At 33.5% G+C, this 21,787-nt stretch overlaps 1 protein-coding gene across 1 annotated transcript in view; it reads left to right on the plus strand.

Moving 5' to 3' along the window:
- The window catches only part of LOC128244755 (hemicentin-1-like), a 50,345-nt gene that overhangs the window by 23,858 nt on the left and 4,700 nt on the right, over positions 1-21,787 (plus strand). The window contains exons 4-12 of the mRNA XM_052962815.1: positions 632-928; positions 2,969-3,268; positions 7,020-7,301; positions 9,058-9,345; positions 11,202-11,522; positions 19,575-19,700; positions 20,000-20,021; positions 20,823-20,911; positions 21,281-21,296. Of these exons, the coding sequence (XP_052818775.1) occupies positions 632-928; positions 2,969-3,268; positions 7,020-7,301; positions 9,058-9,345; positions 11,202-11,522; positions 19,575-19,700; positions 20,000-20,021; positions 20,823-20,911; positions 21,281-21,296 (1,741 nt within the window). The remainder of the gene's footprint in view (positions 1-631; positions 929-2,968; positions 3,269-7,019; positions 7,302-9,057; positions 9,346-11,201; positions 11,523-19,574; positions 19,701-19,999; positions 20,022-20,822; positions 20,912-21,280; positions 21,297-21,787) is intronic.

The following is a 21,787-nucleotide window of genomic DNA, read 5'->3' on the forward strand; positions in this document are numbered from 1 at the left end:
ATAATGTTTGCAATATATCTGGACCATCTTAATGAAACTTGATCAGAATGTTTGCCTTGATGAAATCTTACATTAGTTTGGAACTGGGTAACATGGAGTCATAAACTAGGTTTCTTGGTCAATTCTAAATGCAACATTATATACAATATTTTCTTTATTTCAAACAGTTGAAATCAAACTCAAACGCAAATATATATTTCACCAACTATTGATTTTCATTCATTGACTTAGCCCAATCAGGCGGGGGATATTAATTCAACGAATGTGCTTGTTATCAGATGAACCGTCCATCCCTTAGGTAACACATATGCGTTCGGAAGTTATGTTTCATCTACGGGTAATTTCTGTTAACTCTTATGCTTAACAATAATGTTGTTATGCAATACGGTGTTTTTGCAGATGAACCGTCAAGACCCAATGTAGTACACACGAGGTTACATCCCGTCGACGAGTAGTTTTTGTTTGCATTTTATATTATGATTTGTATTGATAATGTCATTTGTAATTTCAGATGAACTGTTCACTCTCAAGCTAACATTCAGGAGCTTCGAACTTACCTAACCTCATTGAATGAATTGTGTTTACTAATATGTATCACACGATTGTTGTTATGGAATAACATTATTTTCAGTTGAACCGTCCAGTCCGAAGATAATATATCTGATGAATTCTGATGAAGCCTCTCCTCTTCGAGTGATCTCTGGACGTTCCATGACGCTAACTTGCAGCAGCACTGGAAACCCGATTCCTACATTCACGTGGACATACCCTGGAGGAGAGACACAGAGTAGCTCCACTCTCGTATTGGCAAGCATATTACCTACAAATGCTGGGACATTCACATGCACAGCAAAGAATACGTTATCACCAGAAGAAGGAAACGCTAGTGTAAAAAAGTCACAAACAATCATCACAATTCAAGTCCTGTGTAAGTAATTTAGAAATTAAGAAATTAGATTGTGTATTGACCACCAACAGGCCAATGGCTCATTGACGTTGCATTATATTTATCAATCGTCTCTCACTTGCCAAAGCGATACAAAAGTATCCTTTAACTATGCAAATATACTACCTTTGTTATGTTTGAATGCCTTTAAACGCCTTTTACAGTTATCTCTAAAGGATATAAAGGAAATTTATGTGATCCGGATATTAACACCGCTTGACGCTAATCTAAAGAAAAGAGTATCGGCACTTAAATGTTCAATTTTAAATGACATGTCCAATGGTGAAAGTGATTATATTTATTATCTTTTATATCAATTACCTTCATTTATTCACAGAAAATATAATACAGATGTATGTTTTACAAATAAGAAATTCATAGCTACGTATTTCAGCGCTCACGCATTTTGCAGTTAAATGATGCGATTGAATTATTCTGAATAATAAGATGGAAACAACTGCATACATACTACAATTATAATTATTATAACTTATATATAATCTCTTTCAACCTTACATTTGATCAAACACTTAATCAAATTAGAATTGAACAGATTAATGAATCCTGATGTCAATCAAAATGTTACCCGACATCACGCAATTTTTATGGAAAAACAAATCGACACCGATCTATTTTCACATAATATGCCCATTGCAAAGCGTGATTTTGCCTACAAATCAAATAAAGTCCAGTCAACAGTTAAGTTAATAGTCAATAGGAGATTGAATACATAATAAGCTTGTTTGCGTATATCTTCAGATTTATCTGTGTTTAACAAGCTGTAAAAAATCTAATTTTAAACCATAAGAATACCAAGAGTTTGCCTTTGTATATCATTATATTTACGATGTATAGAAAGCATGGTATGTACAGCCTAATTCAGAAATATTTATATTATCCAGACAAAACACATTCTTTCATTTTGGATATGATTATGCCTGCCAATTTCAATTAATAATTTATGATTTGAACATCGAAATTTGCTAAATGTTAAAATATGTTTAAAAGGTAGCTCTGATAAAAGAAAACGTTCCATATTTAACAAGCATTATTCTTTATAATGAAAACACGGACTCGAGCAGTTGATAGATTTGTGCCAATTGTGGCTAAACATTCAATTATACACTGTTTAAATATACTCAGAAATACGCTTATGTCGCCAACATCTTTATATATATCCAGATATAACCAAAGCGATACATCAGTTGCATATTCTTAATATAAGCAGCCTAGCATGAACGCCTAACCTCAACTAAAGACTTGCCCAGTAAATAACACTGTTGGCGGTACCTATTACTAGAAAGAGATTTTTTTTAGCTCATACAGTTAGAAAAAAATAAGTTTCACACAACGACAATCTTCCACTCTCTCCAAGAACCATACATGTATAAGTACTTTTATTTTCAATAATATACTTCCTGCAAAAAACATTCTGTATGTATTCAATCTTACAACCAAATTCATAGCTCCAAATTTAAGTCCCATAACATATTAGGTATTATCATAGTATCAAACAGTTTAAACAATTATCTTATTGGATAAAGGTAACGGTTAATGGATCGTGAGCTAGCACTGTGCATAGATATGTAGTGATTATTTTCTGTATAAGGATCAACTAACACATTAATTAAAGTATCAAAATGTCGGTGCATGAATGAATTAAGCATCGATTTCGGAAGATTATTTAAAACGAGTTTTTTTTAATTCTGTTTGCATTCGAGCGCACGTCTTTTGACTTTACAAAAGTGTTTAGGCCTTATTTAAAAATAAATTGTGACTTCTAAACGATATCCTTTCCAACATCTGCTGAATGGTGACTTAAACTCAGTCAATGGTTACAAAAATACAAATATAAAATAAATATCTTGAAATGAAAGCAATCATCAACCAAGCAAACATCATTGTCGAGCGTTTAGGCGTCTGAAACTTGTCCACTTAGTTCGTCAATTTATCTTTGCTCACGTATTTTATGCTTGACAAATATTGAACATCAATATACTCTTACTTTTATTGTAACTGTAGATCCTCCAAGTACACCAGTATGCAAATTTAGCGGAGCGGCTATCTCAACTTCTGTTAAAGTACTGTGGGACGCTAACACGACAATCAGCTGCACGAGTTCCGCCAACCCACCTTTGATCACATACACCTGGTTAACTCCAGGCCGCGGACAAGAGCACGGAGCCAGCTTATCCCTGACAAATGTGCAGCACCCAACTGACCAAGGCCAGTACACTTTAATGGCCACAAACACAATGGATCCCACTGGGTATAGCAGGGAAAATGGAACTAGCAAGACGTCATTTTTGGTAGATGTACAGTGTGAGTTTCTTTTCTTTGTTTTAACTTGATTTGGAAATGTACCATACCTATGGAAACGGGAACAAAGAAAAATGTTTTTGGTAGACGTATAGTGTGTATGTATTCAATTCTTTTATTTTGATGAAATACACAAACGGGATCCAGCCACACTGCCTTCTCGGTAAACGAACAATGTAAGTTTATAAGTGTGTGTGCATGTGAACGAGAATCAGCACCACATCATTTTAGTAGACAGTAGTTTCTTTGTTAGTTTTGTCTTGTTATGACTTATAACTTAAGCTTGGTGACGGGAACTATGGAGTACACTGTCATACATATATGCAACAAAAAAGTACATAAAGTAATTTAAGACACTGTTACGTAAAACCAATTTTTTACATTTGCTTCACCCGATTATTTTCCTAAATTTTAAACAAAATTTTTGTTGAATGGCACTTCTTTACGAACTGTTCTTTCCTATACCTGTTTCGAACATATTCGATCTTGCTTTTTTTCTTATCGCCGACTCGGTTTCGTTTTTCTAGTTGTCGTCTACTATTGAAGAACAACATAATGTGTATATATATATATATATAGAGAGAGAGAGAGAGAGAGAGAGAGGGAGAGAGAGAGAGAGAGAGAGAGAGAGAGAGAGAGAGAGAGAGAGAGGGAGGGAGGGAGGGAGGGAGAGAGAGAGAGAGAGAGAGACATTCTTCACATTTCTTAACATAGAGGATACAGTCAGTTGAGAAACCTACCCTTAGTCCCCCCCCCAAACATCTTCATGACCATTTTATTTTTGCATAACTTAGATATTCTGCCTGATTTCCAGTTCCCTCTTGGAACCTCATCCCTGGTTAGCAGAATATCCTCAAGACATACAGTCTAAAGCAGTATATAGGGTAGCAGCTTTAGACCAAAGGTCTTACGTAAGTTATTTAAGCAAATATATTTCGTAAGACCTTTCCATCAACAGAGCAAGCTGTTATATAAATATCCACCTGAATCATGAGTTTTTTTGTCGTTTTTAGCTCGACTGTTCGAAGAATAAGGAGAGCTATACTACTCACTCAAGCGTCGGCGGCGGCGTCGGCGTCACACCTTGGTTAAGGTTTTGCGTCCAAGGTTAATATCTCAGCAACTACTTGAGGTATTGCATTGAGGCTTTATTATTTGACTTATAAATAATGGTTAAGGTTTTGTGTGTAAGCACACATTGGTCAATATCTCAGCAACTACTTGATGTATTGCATTGTGACTTGATACAATGGTACTCAACAATCCAACCTACTATATTAATCAAGTTAGATAACTGTAGTTTGCATTTAATGCAAATAATTGCATTTTATTATTCGATTTAGAAATTCTGGTTAAGGTTTTGTGTGTAAGCACACATTGGTTAATATCTCAGCAACTACTTGAGGTATTACATTGAGACTTTATACAATGGTACTCAACCATCAAACCTACTTAAAAAAACAAGTTAGATAACTCTAGTTGCATTAAATTCAAATAAGGGCCCCTTTTTTATTCGACATAGAAATTCTGGTTAAGGTTTTGCATGTAACCACTTTTAAATCAATACCTCAGCGAATACGTAATGTATTGCATTGAAACTTTACACACAGGCTCCCAACCATTTAACCTTCTTATTTAATCAAGTAAGATAACTCTATATTTCATATTATGTAATTTTTGCCCCTTTATTATGTGACTTAGAAATTCTGGTTAAGGTTTTGCATGTAAGCACACATAGGTCAATATCTCAGCAACTACTTGATGTATTGCATTGTGACTTGATACAATGGTACTCAACAATCCAACCTACTATATTAATCAAGTTAGATACCTGTAGTTTGCATTTAATGCAAATAATTGCTTTTTATTATTCGATTTAGAAATTCTGGTTAAGGTTTTGTGTGTAAGCACACATTGGCTAATATCTCAGCAACTACTTGAGGTATTGCATTGAGACTTTATACAATGGTACTCAACCATCCAACCTACTTAAAAAACCAAGTTAGATAACTCTAGTTGCATTAAATTCAAATAAGGGCCCCTTTTTATTCGACATAGAAAAATTATGGTTAAGGTTTTGCATGTAACCACTTTTAAATCAATATCTCAGCGAATACATTATGTATTGCATTGAAACTTTACACACAGGCTCCCAACCATTTAACCTTCTTATTTAATCAAGTAAGATAACTCTATATTTCATATTATATAATTTTTGCCCCTTTATTATGCGACTTAGAAATTCTGGTTAAGGTCTTGCATGTTAGCACACATATGATAATATCTCAGCAACTACTTGATGTACTGCATTGACGCTTTATACAATGGTATTCCACCACCAAACCTAATTGAATAACCAAGTTAGATAACTGTATTTTGCAAATAATTGCTTTTTATTATTCGACTAAAAAATGCTGGATACAATTTTGTATGTAACCACATTTATGTTAAAATCTCAGCACATCATGTATTGCATTGAAATCTAATCTTACAGTGATCCATGCATGTTTCGCCAAAACTTTTCAATCCTTACACTGAAAAGCGGCGTAATAGTCTAGCGCGCTGTCTCTGTGACAGCTCTTGTCCTTTCATACATTGTACCGTACCATAGCCAGAACTAAACATGCAGATTTAAAGTGACTTTTCAGAGATTATATCTTTGTGTGCATCACCCTCTGAAACGAAATATTCATTGCACATTAAAACTATTTTGTTGACATATGTTCACTTACTTCGGATACATATCGTATACCTAAACACGTTAATAAGAAAATTTAACAACTTCTTACTATCATTCTTATTAATGATGTACAATGGTCCACAACGTCCGAACAAACATGTTCACAATATTGATCTAGAAAGGGAAATTGGACCCACCTCTTTGAAATTAAAGTGACCTCCTTCATGGCATTTGGTCCATTGTGATGCATGTTGTCTATCATGTCGGTGTTGCTTTGTATTTTGTGTGCTTCTCGGTAAATAGTCTGTTATGTATCAGCATTGTGCCTGTATACACTTATTGTCCTGTAGTGTAATTGTATTGTTGTGGTAGTGTTACGCCAAAACTATCACTATATATCTTGAATAAAAGACTTTAAAGATTTCATTTCTAGGCTACAAAATGGCGTTCAATTCACTTAAACTGAAATATCCAATCGACCTTTACACTGACGTATTCCATCATTATAAATACACAGTCCGAGCCGACTTTGTAGAGTTGTATTAGTTTGTTTTCAACATGCTCTTAGAATACGTCCACAATAATAAGTCGTCAACAGGGAATCTAAGTCATTCCTTCACGAATCAAAATAATTCCAATCCGCTCGAATCTGCTAGAGGTTCAAATCGCTTGCTTCTTGCGTTGTTTCTGCTCTGTCAGTACTTTTTAACCATTGTTTGAAAGCCACTCCATTAAATCAATGCCGGTTGAAGCAGTTTGTTTGCATTACTGAACAACTCTGAAGCTCCCTTTACTGCGTTAGCTCCTGTTATAACGTTGTCGACAAACAACATTCAGATGATGATTTTTTACACTGTGTTGCCATATGTTAAATGTAAACTACAACGTTTGATATTGTTCATTTTTCTATCCATTTAAATCAAATGGTTAAATGAACTCCTTGAATAAATTTGTTGAAGTCATTTTGACATATTTTTATTTTCAAATTATTAAATATATGTTTTGCAATCCAAATCAAACGTCGGCATGTAAAGGGCTGTGACACTTTTCAACGACTTTGTTTTTCACTTTCAGTTCCTCCCGTAGTTAAGCCGCTTACAAAAGTCGTGGTACTTGAACGAGGCAATGTTTCTGTTGCTTGTCAGGTAACTGCTGGTGTTCCTAACAGGACCGACTTTAAGTGGGAAAGAATGTCTGACATGACACCTATATCCGTGGAGCAGACACTTAACATCGCAAACATAGATCGAACACAGGATGGATATTACAGATGTACAGCTTCAAACCTCATGGAACCTACAGGATGTGATGTTACCATTGGTAACAGTAGCAAATCAATCTACATCGATGTGCAATGTAAGAATACATTCTGTTAAATCATTATGTTCGCCCTCTCTTAAAAGCACAAGCTTAGGACTGTTCAGCAGGGTTATGTTTCTGGTCCGATATTCAAAACTGTTCGATTTCAATAATGAGCTTTAAAATATTTTTTAAAAGTGACGTTGATAAAGGAGGACAAAGGTATACTAACTTTAACAAGTCAACCTAGTTTTAGAACATTTTATCTGTGTAAATATTAACATTACTTTACCATGGTCATGATGTCAATTCAGTAGTGTGAAAATCATTGTATTTAACATAAACAATATTTATATGAAAACTATTGAAACAAGTACAGTAGTTGAAAGTGTGGCATAGGACACGAATGTAACCTTTCATTATTCGGAATGTCTTGGATGGCGTGCATATTGCGAACATTGTCCTAATATTAAACCATCTTTTGGGTAAACAATGAGTTATCAGTAAAACCTGTATGGTTTGTATGGTTAATCCATAAAACACATTGCCGTGAGCGCAACTGGTTTATTTCTCGCGGAAAGGAAATGCGCTTTATGTCATTTAACCATGAGCCTTGACAGTATTTCTGTCGACCTAAAAGCCTAGAGCGTCAATCCCAACCCAAAATATTTAAATACACGTGAACACCCTAACAAGCACTGTCCGGTCGACAAAAACAGTACGCAGCATCTATCAGTAAACAGTAATACAGAAAACGAAATAATTGTTTCTATTAGAGATGCAAACGAATGGCAAACTTAATACTCGAATATTCGGTAATTCTCCCGATCGAGTATTTGATTACCAAAATGAATCTTTGAAAGTTGAAGTAAATTATTATTATTCGCTACAGTTATAGCCGGGGCATTTTAATATTTCTTTGTCGTAGCCGGCATCCGCGACGGACCCTAGTTTTACAAAAATTAGCCTCTGAAATTCTCCATTTCAGAATATATTCCTACTAAAAGCAACTCATTTTGAATAAACATTAAAAAAAAATCAAAATAGTTTAATTCCACTGCGTTCATATTTGTTAACATATCGAAATACTGGATCTGTGAAGTTCGTTATTCCCCTTTTTAATAATATTATGCGCTAACGGATGGTCTTTCAAACGGACTCGTTGCCTCGTCCTTGGATTGATCTTTACTAAATATTGATATTGAAAACGAAAACAAAAGTAGATTTTACTCATTTATTGTACAACAATACAGGACATACATCTTTAAACCTATATATGCTATACAGTTTCATGTCAGAGCATGAACGTTATGTTGAAACATATAAGACAGATAGCACATAAAAAGCAGATGTCATTCATATCATCAAGGCGATTTGTGCAATATTGCACACTTCATTGGCATTCAGTCAAGCTAACATATTTTAAAGGCCGATTTCTTAAACATGGCATGCTCATTTTAATGTACCGAAAATAATTGAAATTTGTTTGATGTCAATTTCCTGATTGCCAGTTTTTGAAAATTATGGGGACTGTTTCAAGTTTCCGACGATATGTCCCATACGACACGTGTATATAATGTATAGTCATCAGGTTCAGGCCTCTGGCACTAGGGGCTCATCATTTCAAAATAAAGACAAACGACATTTATTAAGTTTTAACAGGTAAAGGATTTATTATTTCATTTATTTAACAGAAAACATCGAATATTCTAATATCGATTTTGACATTGGAATACCAAACGTTCCATCGAATATTCGTTTGCATCCCTATTTTGTATATATATATATATATATATATATATATAATTTTCAGATGGGGCGAAAGTGACGAATTTTACCTTATTGCAAAGTGATCACGGTCAAATCTTTGAAGTGAATGAAAACACACCAGTCACATTATATTGCCAAGCTCAAAGTAATCCATTATCTACTATGTCGATGTTGAAACAAGGTCAAGATTTAATTACTCATAGTTACAAAAACGATTTGGAATTCACGATCAGCAAAAGTGTCTGTGAGGACGAAGGCACTTACCAGTGTAGAGCTCGAAATACGCACAATACTAAAGCTGATATCAGTTCATTCACGCTATTCGTCAGATGTGAGTACAATGACTTTCTATGCTTCTGTTGGTACTATAGTGTGTTCGGCATTATTTTTTTCATTTTTTAATCTAAATGATAAACTTAAACATTTTTGTCGAGGCAAATTGGTTTTGATGATTTTGCCTTATGCCAACATAATCACTTAACACAACTCACACTTGATAAATGACAGTCTTACGATGTTTCCGTTGCAGTACATACATATCGTAATTACCATTAACACCCGTGATATATAGCGTCATTGAACATAGATGTTGTTTGTCTGGCTTCTCATAACATATTTTATCCTTACACTTGCATACCAATCAGTCCGATAACAAGATGTAGTGTAAATTTTAGTTTATTAGGATAGTTGACCACGTGATGTTTATCTACAGTCAGCTGGGCATTTAACCACGAACATTGTCTTCTTTTCTATTCCGAAATGACAGAGGATAAAAAACAATAGTCAGCCAAAATTGACTTTAACAATTACTCATCCAGGAAGTTCCATCACTCTGCATTATATTGACACTAGCAAAGACAGAAAAATCTACATGTGCACTTATCCCACCCGGAAATGCTGAAAATATGCAGCAATGATAGATACTTTCATTTCCATGTTTAAGACAAATTCTCACTTACAGCAGGGATGGTTTCTTTCTTTGTCGGTGCAGTTCTGAACACCCAACCTTTTTTTTAAAGCAACATGAATTTAATCTATTGAACATGTGGCGATTATTTGTAAACACGTGTGATCGGGAACAATGACCTGTGTAGTTTGTTACTTGCAGAATAATTGATTCATGATTCAGATATTGTTTGGTGATGATCCACGTTTACGCACTTTTTAAAGCTTTTATGTTTTGAATTGATATTGACGTATTAAAATTGAATTATTTTGACAATAAACATATTGAATAAAATTGAACTGTTTTAGAACTATTTGGTGGGGCGCATTTATATATGTGTACCTCGTATACAGATGTCAACAGTAAAAAACATTTGTCCTTTTTTTATAAGGTGATAATGTAAAGGTGATCAATCGTGTTTAATAAACAAAGTAACAGGATAAATATTATACTAGGCAAGTGCCGTTTATGGAGAAAGTTTATCTGGTTAGGCTGCGAGATTTATGGTGTTCGCCTTCGGTACACCCGATAAATTCTTCCGCCTTGCAAGATAAATTTTTCTTCATTCAAGGCACTAACCTAGTATTATCTATGTAACAATTGCCGTGTAAGTTTATTTCTTCCAACATTTGAATGATATTTTAAATATATTTGATCGCCTGACAGAAAAAAGTATGTGACCTATATGGGCGCAAAAAGAGATTTCTAGAATTAGTTTCCGAAAGTCAATGAATAACTCTAAGCTAAACAACAGTAAACAAATAACAGCTTACAAGATCTGATGGGGGCTGCAATTAGTACATTATAATAAGATAAACGTGAGAGGTTTAAGAATAGAATAACAACTTAATGTAGAACTAATATTATAATAATATTATAGAATTATCAGCAGCTAAGCTCATTTTCTACGGATAAACCTAAGCTATATAGTATCTCGAAATTGTTACATAGATAATACTAGGTTAGTGCCCTGAGTATTTAGAACTTCTTTATTAGTTTAAATATTGAATCTAATTTGTTCTTCATATTTATAGTTTTGTAAATTTTGATAGATGGTGGAACAAGTGTAATAATCCCAACATTTCTTCAGGTTCATTTAAGCCCTTACCTTGTGCCTCAAAATAGGGTTTTTACTTGAATGTTTCACTCCTTGGCTTACCCATGAGTTTTCTTTGCATTATATACCCCTTCCCAACCCAATTTCAATGAAATAATACATATGAACATTTCGCATTTCTCAGGTGCACCTCGTCCATCGTCATTGGTGCCAAAACAACAGAACGTCACAAGCGCAACCGGAGTGCCTGCGGTATTAACTTTTAACCTTGTAGCCTTTCCACGACCACGTGTGGGGGACTTTTTGTGGGAAAAGGAATATTCAGCTCTTGATGTCTGGCATAGCGTTTCTAATGGCACATACATCAACATAATTATTTCTGCAGACCGACTTCAAACGAAATTATTCTTCAGTTCCGTAAAGCAAGTCGATTTCGGTTATTACCGTGTACATATCAACAACGAACTTGGAAATTATACTGAAACGTTTAGACTGCAGGCGCAAGGTAATATACGAAGGTTCTTTACTTTGCAGCGTTAAGACTCGGATATTCATTTATAATGCAATACTCAATCTGATCTTATACATTTAGGACATTTCCATTTTTCCAAACTATAGGTTTGCATACATCCAACCGGAAGTGGTTGCCTTTCTTTTCAAAGGTCCATTATACTATTTATACATTTTATACACTACATTGTGCACTCTCGAAAGTAGCGTCGAATAAATCAGTTCGCTAACCAATGTCACCAAATAAGTTTTTTGTCGTTTGAATGACACATGAAAATTAGATAAACAAAACCAGTGTCACCTGTAGTAGATATTTGTTATTAAACTTAAAGTGGCGGCACCCTTTGGAAAACTCATATTTAAATGAAAGTAGAGCCCATGGCAATGATTTTTTTACACCTTTAAACGGCAACCAGACCATTTAACATATGTACAAATATTTAAAGCAATATAACAAACAAGTGCAGTACACTTAGTCTTACAATATACCGAAATATGTTGAAGTATAAACCGTATTTCAAATAATAATAAATGTACATTGAAAGATTTTAGGAAAATCTTCCACTAGTCTTAGCAAAATATATTACCAGTTTTCTTTAAAAAATGCGCCCTTTTTGAAAACATGGAACGAGAAACTCTTACTTGTATTTTGACCACCAAGTGATAGCTATGTATATCTACATTTTGGCATCGAACTTCGGTTCGTGTTAACTTTTGGGCCACCCCAAATTGATGTTTTGTTCCGCGGATTTACCGCTCAAATTGAAAAAAAATAATAATAATATTTTTTGTGCGCCCGCCAGCCAGTTTTTTTTCTTAAATGCTGATTTTTTTTTATAATTTGTCTACCCTAGTCTAAATGTTTATTTTTTAAAGGGAGGTAACCGATGCGTGGTTTTTATACTGTATATCGATCGGTTAAGCATTGGTTTGAATAAATTCAAACAAAATGCCGGCTTTCGGTATAAACACTGTGGCTTGAATTTTGAGATTCAATCTTATTTTGGATAATAAATGTGTTTTGACCATGCTGGAAGTCAATTTCATCGTCTAATGCACTATTTGTGAAATTAGACATTGAAAATATTTATACAATATATTGACATAGCATTGGAATTGGTTAACACGTAATTTCTTAGGTCATGTTTACACATTACATATTTCGTTGAGATAAGATTGTAAGTTTTAATTCATTGTTCAATATCTCCTAAAAGGATAATTATCATTTCAAAATACTTTAACACAACATTTGTATGAACAACTACAGAAACAAGCTCAGTAGCCAAATGTTTAAACATAAACTCCGTTTAATGGCACATGATAAACGCCAAGTACTTCAATGATTCGGGATCACAACTCTATCTGTAGACAAAGGAATACAATTCAGGGTACCTTATTTTAAAAATTCACCATACTATAGATGAATAACGTCCCGTTATTCCCCTAAGCTAGTTTAATACATATTACATGATCTAACATTTCACCCTCATTCTAGAATATATAATTCCAAATAGCGAGCCCAAATACGTCAAAATAACGAACATGCATACACATAGTCCAAAAGCATTCCTAACATTCATCCATATGTCCCCTATTGTAAACAAAACTGGCCTCCACTCTTTTAATTAGTCAAGGAATTTACAGAACTCAGTTATAACAATACAAATACAACAATATACATATGTATTTTTCCGTGCCATCATCTACCCCTTGTTTTGAATGTTGTATTCACATAACACTATCTCGTATCATGATCTGAATCTAATGTTTCATCTTCTGTGACATGTTTCATATTATGTATATCAACATTTACTTTTTTGTTTGCCTTATTGAATTCAATTATCTTCGTAAACACAGTTTAACTGTGTAGTTTTGCAACGTTCTTGAAATATTATATTCATCTTCTTTATTATTCATAGAGATAATACGATTAGTTCTATGAAGCGTCCTTTCTCACAGAGTTGTTTCACTCTTGACTTTATATACTTGACTCACTTGCATTGGCTTCATTAACTTTATGTACAGCTATATTTTAAATGTGTATTACTCTGTTGTTTACTTCTATATGTACTGTGTTCTTTTTGTGAAATTTCTTATATCAGTTTTAGCCTTGTCACTGTGCTTCTCAGTAGTTTCGTAGGGTTTTCTCTCCCTTTATTTTATGTGTCAAGCTGAAGGCGTTTTGTCAGTCTGTCGTTTTTTGTTTTTTCCCAGCTTTCTTTCGCAGACCATGTCGATTGGTTGCTTTTAGATTGGGTTCCTCTGTTCCTCTCGAACATGAATAAGAACGGGTTAAAAGGTTTGTCACATGTGGGTACAGTTTTTCACTTAAACGCCTAACGCCTTAAGCCATAGTTCGGGATCGACTTAAGCATGCAGATTATCCTATAATCAAGTGTTGGTGAACATCTGCATTGCTCTTGTTTAATTTTCATCCCATGGTAGGCTTTTGATCGTAAAAGGGTAAAGTAAGAAATCGTAGAGAATATAAGTGTTTGTACTGCTGCTGCTGTCCTCGAAGTTTGGTGTTTATATGTAATTGGAATGGTGAAAATAAATTTCATGACAAAGCGAATAGCGAGAAGCTTTTTTCGTCACACAAACCCTAGCCCAAAATACACATTAATCATTTTAATTTTATTAAAACATCTCCACAATTTTTCGAAAGGTTGTATGAATTAACACACATGTATAAATAGAACATTTTGCAATATACTTACGACATGCATGTACTATTTTTAGTCAAGTATACATTCAGAGAATGGTCAACTTGTAAGCAAATTGATAATCAGATCAGTTCATAACCGGCAAATAAAACATAACATTACATCATGGTGTTAAACGAACAAATTTAAATAACATCGAGACAAACTCCGTCTTTAAGAAACGATTTGCATAAAATATATGTAAAAGAAAAACTATGACCAACCTGGTTATTTGACATGATGGCATTAAAAAATGAACGCTCTTAAATGGCTCTAGCCATTAAGCAACAAAACTTTTCCCCCTCCATTCTCTCAAAGAAGTGAACTTTGTCTTCTTCAGTGTATACATTACGACTTTAACAATATGCACAAAACTGTATTATCTCTTTATATTTATATGCCTACCTTTTTCTTTCATCAGGCCAGAACAACAAAAGCTTGATATTGCTTTTTATGTAAATATTGCATACTCATGGTAAGTTCTTCCCTATATTTTACAATGAATTAATTTCTCGATGTTAAATTGTTTAGGCAGATAAGTTTATTTCAACAAATAATTTATGTAAAGCGAAATATTTCTGTAGTAAATGAACACATGAAATCGTTTATATCCAAATTTGGTCTACAATCGACGCATATACAAAGCCGTATTCAAATAAAAGTATTTTAATGCGGGTTGTCCAGTTCGTTCATCTGGCTTCGTTTTGCCCCCGGCGCATCAAATTACACTACCTTGTTCAACGTTGTGTAGACATTTGAAGACGTTTTGTCCAGTGTTTCACATATCTCGTCATATTCGTCCGCATTCGCTAAAATCAAATAAATGGAAGCTTTGGTATTAACGCATAATTTATCTTGTATAGTTGTGTTTTCAGAAAGCTTATATCCCTATATTTTAGACGCATAGCACAGTACGGTAAAACCAAAACGTCAAACAGTTTGAACGCTGTTTGTGGTTAGAAGTGGCCAAGGCACTTTGTATATTTATATATTCATTACTAGTGTTCTAAAAGCTTTTTTGCATACATGTTTTCTGTCATCGACAAACCCAATTTGAGAGTAAAATACGCTCCTAAGTACTTGTAAAATGACAAGACTTGGAGTTCTTCTCCTTTGAAATACCAATAACCATACGTTCTGTATTGACCACCATTTCCTGATACCAGAACTTTTGATTTCTCAGTATTAACTTTTTTACTATGTAATATGTTTAATACACTCTGATTTGAATTATATTCTGTCTGCAAAAGCTTTTTCTCTGGTTGTCCTGCTTTTGGTATAAGACATCAAAAGTTGAATTAGAATGAGGACCAACGAGTATTGGTGGACTGATGAGAATCTCCTTCTTCTAAAATAAATCTTGTTCTTCTGTTTTTCATGATATCTGACTTCTAGTGGTAAGATTCCTTTGAAGCTGTTTGAGTATAATCAAAATCCGGAAGCTTTCCAACTATGGTAGTGGTAGTAACCTCGACAAAAACATTGAGCTAGAATTTCATGTTGTAGATAAATTTTCTGATGATACTTTATTCTCATAACTGTACTTTAGGGGTGGAGAGATCATTCAAGGAATGACCTTTTAAGATAAATTTGGCAGTTCCGAAAACATATGCCGAGGGCAGACTACTCTGACGTTTAGATAACCATTAGAACTACTTCTGAATACTTGGGTCATTAAAGATGGGGTTACAAAGCGAGGTCTACTGTTGTTTTCATGATATTTACTATATAATAAAAATGTTTTAACTCACCTCGTATATCTTTTCTTCTGAAGGTATTCACTGGCAGTGGACTTATGCTGGTCTTCTTTGGCACTTTACTGGTCGAAATTTCTTACTGGGGTGATTATCTACCATGACAGACCAGACATTTTCTTTATACCTGTTACAAACACTGTAAATAAGTGATATTGTCATAAATATGTTGCCGAATTTTGAAATTGTTTCAGAGAAATATTGTTTGACTGACCGTCTTTACCGATTCTTTTGCCATTCGTTTAAATAAATAGCCGTCAAGTTTGAGCTGGCTAGCATTTCAAATTTAAAAAATAATTTTGGTAACACTCATATCACACATAACGAACATGCATTAAAAGAAGGCCAAAGGGAAGGCTATAGGAAATATCTACGAAAAACAAAATGCTTGCATAATGACCATTTGTATCATAAATTTGACGATATTTGACCGGGAGGTTGTCCGTTTTGCCGGTTGTCACCAGGACCCTTCGTAGAGGGTCTGTTCCTTTTACTTAAACCTTTGCAAACAACGTTAAATGAATCTCATAAACGCAAGTTGTGAGGCAAATAGTAATGCCCTATAACGTTATACAAGTTACACAATTTCTTTTGACGGAACTTTGTTCCAACATTAATCACATTTTGCTTGTAAACAAACGTTGTTGTTGCATTCAGTCGATGTGGGGTTTTGGAAACATTGAAGTACAGTGGTATGACGTTTTAATTAATTTTAACGAATTTCCAGTCTTGAATATTCATAACCATTTTGCATTTAAACAACCGCAGCTTGCGGTCTTTTTAACTTTCAATTACTCACATTACACAACACAATTTATCATAATTATACACAATTAATGTAAAACAAAAGATATGGTGTGCTACATGATATGCTTATTTAAGATGTGAGAGTGATGGTCCTACAGATAGAAATATCAATTGGACATATTTGATTAAACAGACAAAGAAAGGAAACGCAAGACAAAATAAGAAAGATTTTTTCAACCACACAAAGTACGAAAATATAAAAAGAAATAAATGTACCAGAAGATGTTGTTTATATGTAATTCGTCTTTTAAAAGATGCCATGTCATTTACAAATGTAATTTATGTTCGATTTTGATTCGTAAACCTAGCTTTTAAAAGCTGTAAAAGTTGGAGTAATATTTAGAGGATTCATTGAATATATAAAATATTTTGACCACACAATCACGAAAAGGATGAAACGACTATTTTTTTTTAAAAACATCCTAAAGTAATAGTTTTAATATTAAGACATATGGGGATATATATTGACAAAAACAGGATATCTAGATTGTTCAACGGATTTTGTGTAAGTACACATTCCCCAAAAATATTCCATTGTCTCTATATATTCAGAACAGAATTGGCATAAACTTGAGTTTGTGAGCTTGCATTGATGCAGCTATCTGTTTGTTGTTAAGTCTGTATGTGCTTGTAATGGAACGTTCTAATTGTAGTATTAATGGCATATGTATCTCGAAAGGTGTTGCAAGAATTTCATTCCATTTAACTTCTTAAACATCGTTTGCTTTAAGAGTTTTTATTTGCACTATGTAAAGTATTTTATTCGGTGTTTGCTTAATATTTTTAACGTTCTGGACAAGTGAGACTATGTCATAATTTACAGCTGATTCCCCTTTCAATATATGTTTTATTTTACTCGGTATACTGGCCGTTAGCTGGTTTTACTTGAGAAAACAGAATTGCCTATGGTATAGAGTATAGATTACGGTATATAGTGTATTTGAAAAAAATATCGTTGACGACCTGTTTCAGAAAAAAAATCGGGAAAATTTACCAGGGAAATTGCAAAAACCTGCATAAACAAGTGTATTTTGGAATTGTACCTGTAAGAATATTATGGGTGATCAATCAAAGTGGTAAAGGTATTGATAATGATAAAAACATTACAGCGATAGGATTCGCATACAAAGTTTGATATATACTGGTGGTATTTGGCTGAAAACAAAAACAAAATAGAACAAAAATGTTATTCAAAGTTATTGATACGTGTTTGAGACAAAACTATGACTGTACATCGCAATCAAAAATAACCACCACATCAAAATATTTGCGACGTATATCAAAGACTATTCGTAATTTAAAACAAAAATCGAACATGTATAATTTCTTAGCAACATAAAAATCAAAAGTCACCTAAACTACATGTGTATAGTTTATCATTACCTTCACCAGTTGTTTCTGCTTTCCTAATTGACTTTCAAATATGATTCGATTGAAGAGATTTGATCCATACAATAATGGCGGTCATGCTTTGCGCCATTGTTTTCTGATATTTGCGTTTTATGTTGTGTTAATCCCGTTTCCAAGTAGCATCTACCTTTTGCTCGTCCTCCGAGGAGTCAGCCATGTCGTCTCCTTCGCCGTATCCGTTTTCATTACAGACGTTCGTATTATCCTCCACGCTCGAACCGTCTGATTCCATTTTGTCACCGTGAATTGTTATTTTATGTCTTAGCATTTTGTTACGCCTACTAAACGTGTTTACGCAAATTTTGTGTTCGAGCATGTTTATATCTCGGTGTAGAAGGAGCCTTTGGGAGTGCAATTTATAGCCGGGATAGCGTATTGTGTCTTCAGTGTATACAACTCGCTATGTACTGCCTGATTTACGGAGTTTAGGCCGTTGACATTTATTGTGCTACATTATAAACATACATATTTTGTCATTACAAATGAGAGCTTTTAACGACATTAAAAGCAAATATCGCAAAACAATGGCAAATACCTTTACCTCTCATATTTTGTATATCAATCGGGTTCTACTTATATGCCAAATGAGAAAAACAACCGACGCTCGAAGTTGTTTATATGTAGCTGAATAAAATAAAAAGCCGAAATTTTAGCAATTGAGACTTACCTTTTTGCTGAAACGCGCCTTACATTGATTGATGCTTTTATGTTTTTCCCTTAAGTACATTAAAGTACGATATCAATTATTAAAGGCGATAAAAAAAATTTGTTACGAAACAAATTTTTTATTCAATGCTTTAACATACTTTCCGAAAATTATACTCTTATTTTATTTAAAATGAAACAATCAGTGAAATTGCAAGACGTCGCAATAACTGTTCAATAAAATCAAACTATGAATTCAAATAACCACATGACATTTAATTTTATCAAGTTCAATTAAGATTCAGCTATTTCTCCCCTATGACGTGGGTTTTCGCTGTGCTAGATTATTGGCTAGTAAAATTTAACTTCGTTTATCGTTGCAAATACATAGTTAAATGTATTCAATATCGATTATTTTTTGTGATTCATTTATAAGAAAGCAGATAAGGATTTATCTCATCTTATAGCAAAAATGGTGATGATTTTCTAGTGGCATTTTCGTTAGCATTCGTCGGCGCTATATCATACATCCCAATCGCTGCATCCGCCGTTGCTACATTGTTGTTGTTGTTACTTTTTATGTTGTTGTTGCTTCGTGTTTTTTTATCAAATTAATAGATATGCATAAGCAAATCAATTTTACATTTAATATACAATTAAATTTTTATTAAATGAAATAAAAATATACATGTCTTTTATTTAAAATGTTTGTATGTATACAACCAGGTTCCAGTGCTGGTCCAGTTATTGGCGGTGTTGGCGGAAGTATCGCAGCAATCGTGGCTGTAACTATTGTCGTGGTTATTCTAAGACGGAAGTATGCAGTGAATTGCAACACTGTCAGGAAAAAAGGTATTTAGCATTTTTATTGAACACTTGCAATAAGTGTGATGTTATTTTATATAATTCGTGTTTGTTTGAAAGAGAAGCGAACTTGTCGTTTACCATATTGTGTTTTTATATCGTACGTATCTGCTGTACGACAAAGGCGTATGTAAGACTCGTATTTGTACGAAAATATTTCTTTAAATAAGCCGCCACTAGTGTACCCTAAACTATTACAGAACAAACTGTTCTTGATTTACGTCTTTTCATGAACAATTTCGCCATGCCAAAATGTATATTACGTTAACCGCATTCCTTTTTTGCAGATGTGCCTGCTGGGCAATCCATGTAAGTGTTAGCGAGTCCGTGTAATTGGCCTTGAAGACACGTCTATTTAGTCAAGTCTCAAAACATAAGTGCGAATGATAAAAGCACAGATTTGTCTTGTTCCTTTGGTAGCCAAAAACTTCAGTAGCTGTCAAAGAATTGTTTCAACCAAACTAACACTTTTTTCGAAATTTGGATGGCGTTTTGGCTTTCTAATGATCTCCTTTCAATAGTTGTATCAGTAACCTTACTAGACATATAATAATAGGTTCAACAATATACGTGTTATAATTCTCTTATTCTCGGACAGTGTCCTAAATTAATACCGATCACAAAGTAATTGTGGCTTCTTAAAATAGTTCCCCGAACTACGTACAGTTTTTTAATTAGTTTTTATTCCTTCGGGAGTATTGCATATGTTTTAAGTACTCTTAAAATATAGTCGGTAGTTAACAAGTTGCACATCTTATTGCTGTCAAAGCGAAGGTTCTAAAATGTTCCTACTTTTGTATTATCCGAATGTATTTTCAGTTTGTTTTTAAGAAACTTAAAGGTTGTATTGTTTCAAACTTGTCATTGTGACAAAGAGCAGGTTTATTTACCCAAATTGTACAACAGACGCTCTTTTCATTTCATAAAGAATTGGTATAAATGTAAATAAGCTTTTCCATCATTTAATATAATATTATGAGTCAAACAATGGGAGTGAACTTTATTATATAACTGATTTTAGGAAATATTATCAACATATTCTTTTTGTGTTTTATAAAAACCAATACATTTAGATCAGATATCTCTATAACCTTTTCCTCACATTTTCAGATCCGGTACAGACCATCCTGGATATAATGCAGATCCGAAGTATGAAGAAGTGTCAATGATAACTGCCATATCGGTTTATGAAGTTCTTAGTAAGTGTAACACGCCGATATCATGTAATTGATATCGTAAATTACTAAACGCTACAGTTTCATTTTATGCATCGGTCAGCATATTTTTTTATATTCACAAGCTAAGAAATGCAATTGTTGTTTGCAGTAAGCTTGTTGATAGCGAATTTCAACGAATTTCGCCAACTTTCGCTGCAACGTTGGATTTATTGCTACAATTATAAATAGTGTGTTATGTTACATAAAACCCATATATGTATAATTATATGTATCACGTTGTGCAGTCGCTGTGTTCAAATTGCTATTCATATCAAGCCTTTATGTCCATGACAAATTAGAACAGTTATGCACATTTAGATATTTTTATTTGTTTCTGTATTTATTTTACAGAAGATGGAGAAAATGGGTAAGTTTACAAAAAATGGAAAGAATGCCGAAACCTCCACACGTCTTGATATATATATTCAAACTTAATGTATGAATTAATTGATTAATCAATTATTTATAATTTATTAATAAATCAATATTATATTGAATAATTAATTACGTATGTGTGCTCTAAATGACACTAAATGTTTTATGTGATATGGTGTGGGTTAATTGTAAAATAATTGATATATATGCTATTTATACAAATGAAATGTATGATCTGTGCCGTAAGTCACCTTTTTATTTTACTATATCCAAATGACACTATCCTAATGGCAGGAACGGCACATGACCTGAAAAAGTTCTCGATGCCTACTCTAATTACAGCACTGACCTCAAACTTACGATCAATACAACAAAATAAAAAATATCTTTTTAAAGCCTACAACCAAATTGATATAGTAAAGGAATATTAATATGTATGTGTGCTGAATTGTAGAGCAGGTTCTTTCTATAATTACAAAATAC

Source organism: Mya arenaria, chromosome 8, assembly GCF_026914265.1.
Source record: "Mya arenaria isolate MELC-2E11 chromosome 8, ASM2691426v1".
Taxonomy (NCBI): domain Eukaryota; kingdom Metazoa; phylum Mollusca; class Bivalvia; order Myida; family Myidae; genus Mya; species Mya arenaria.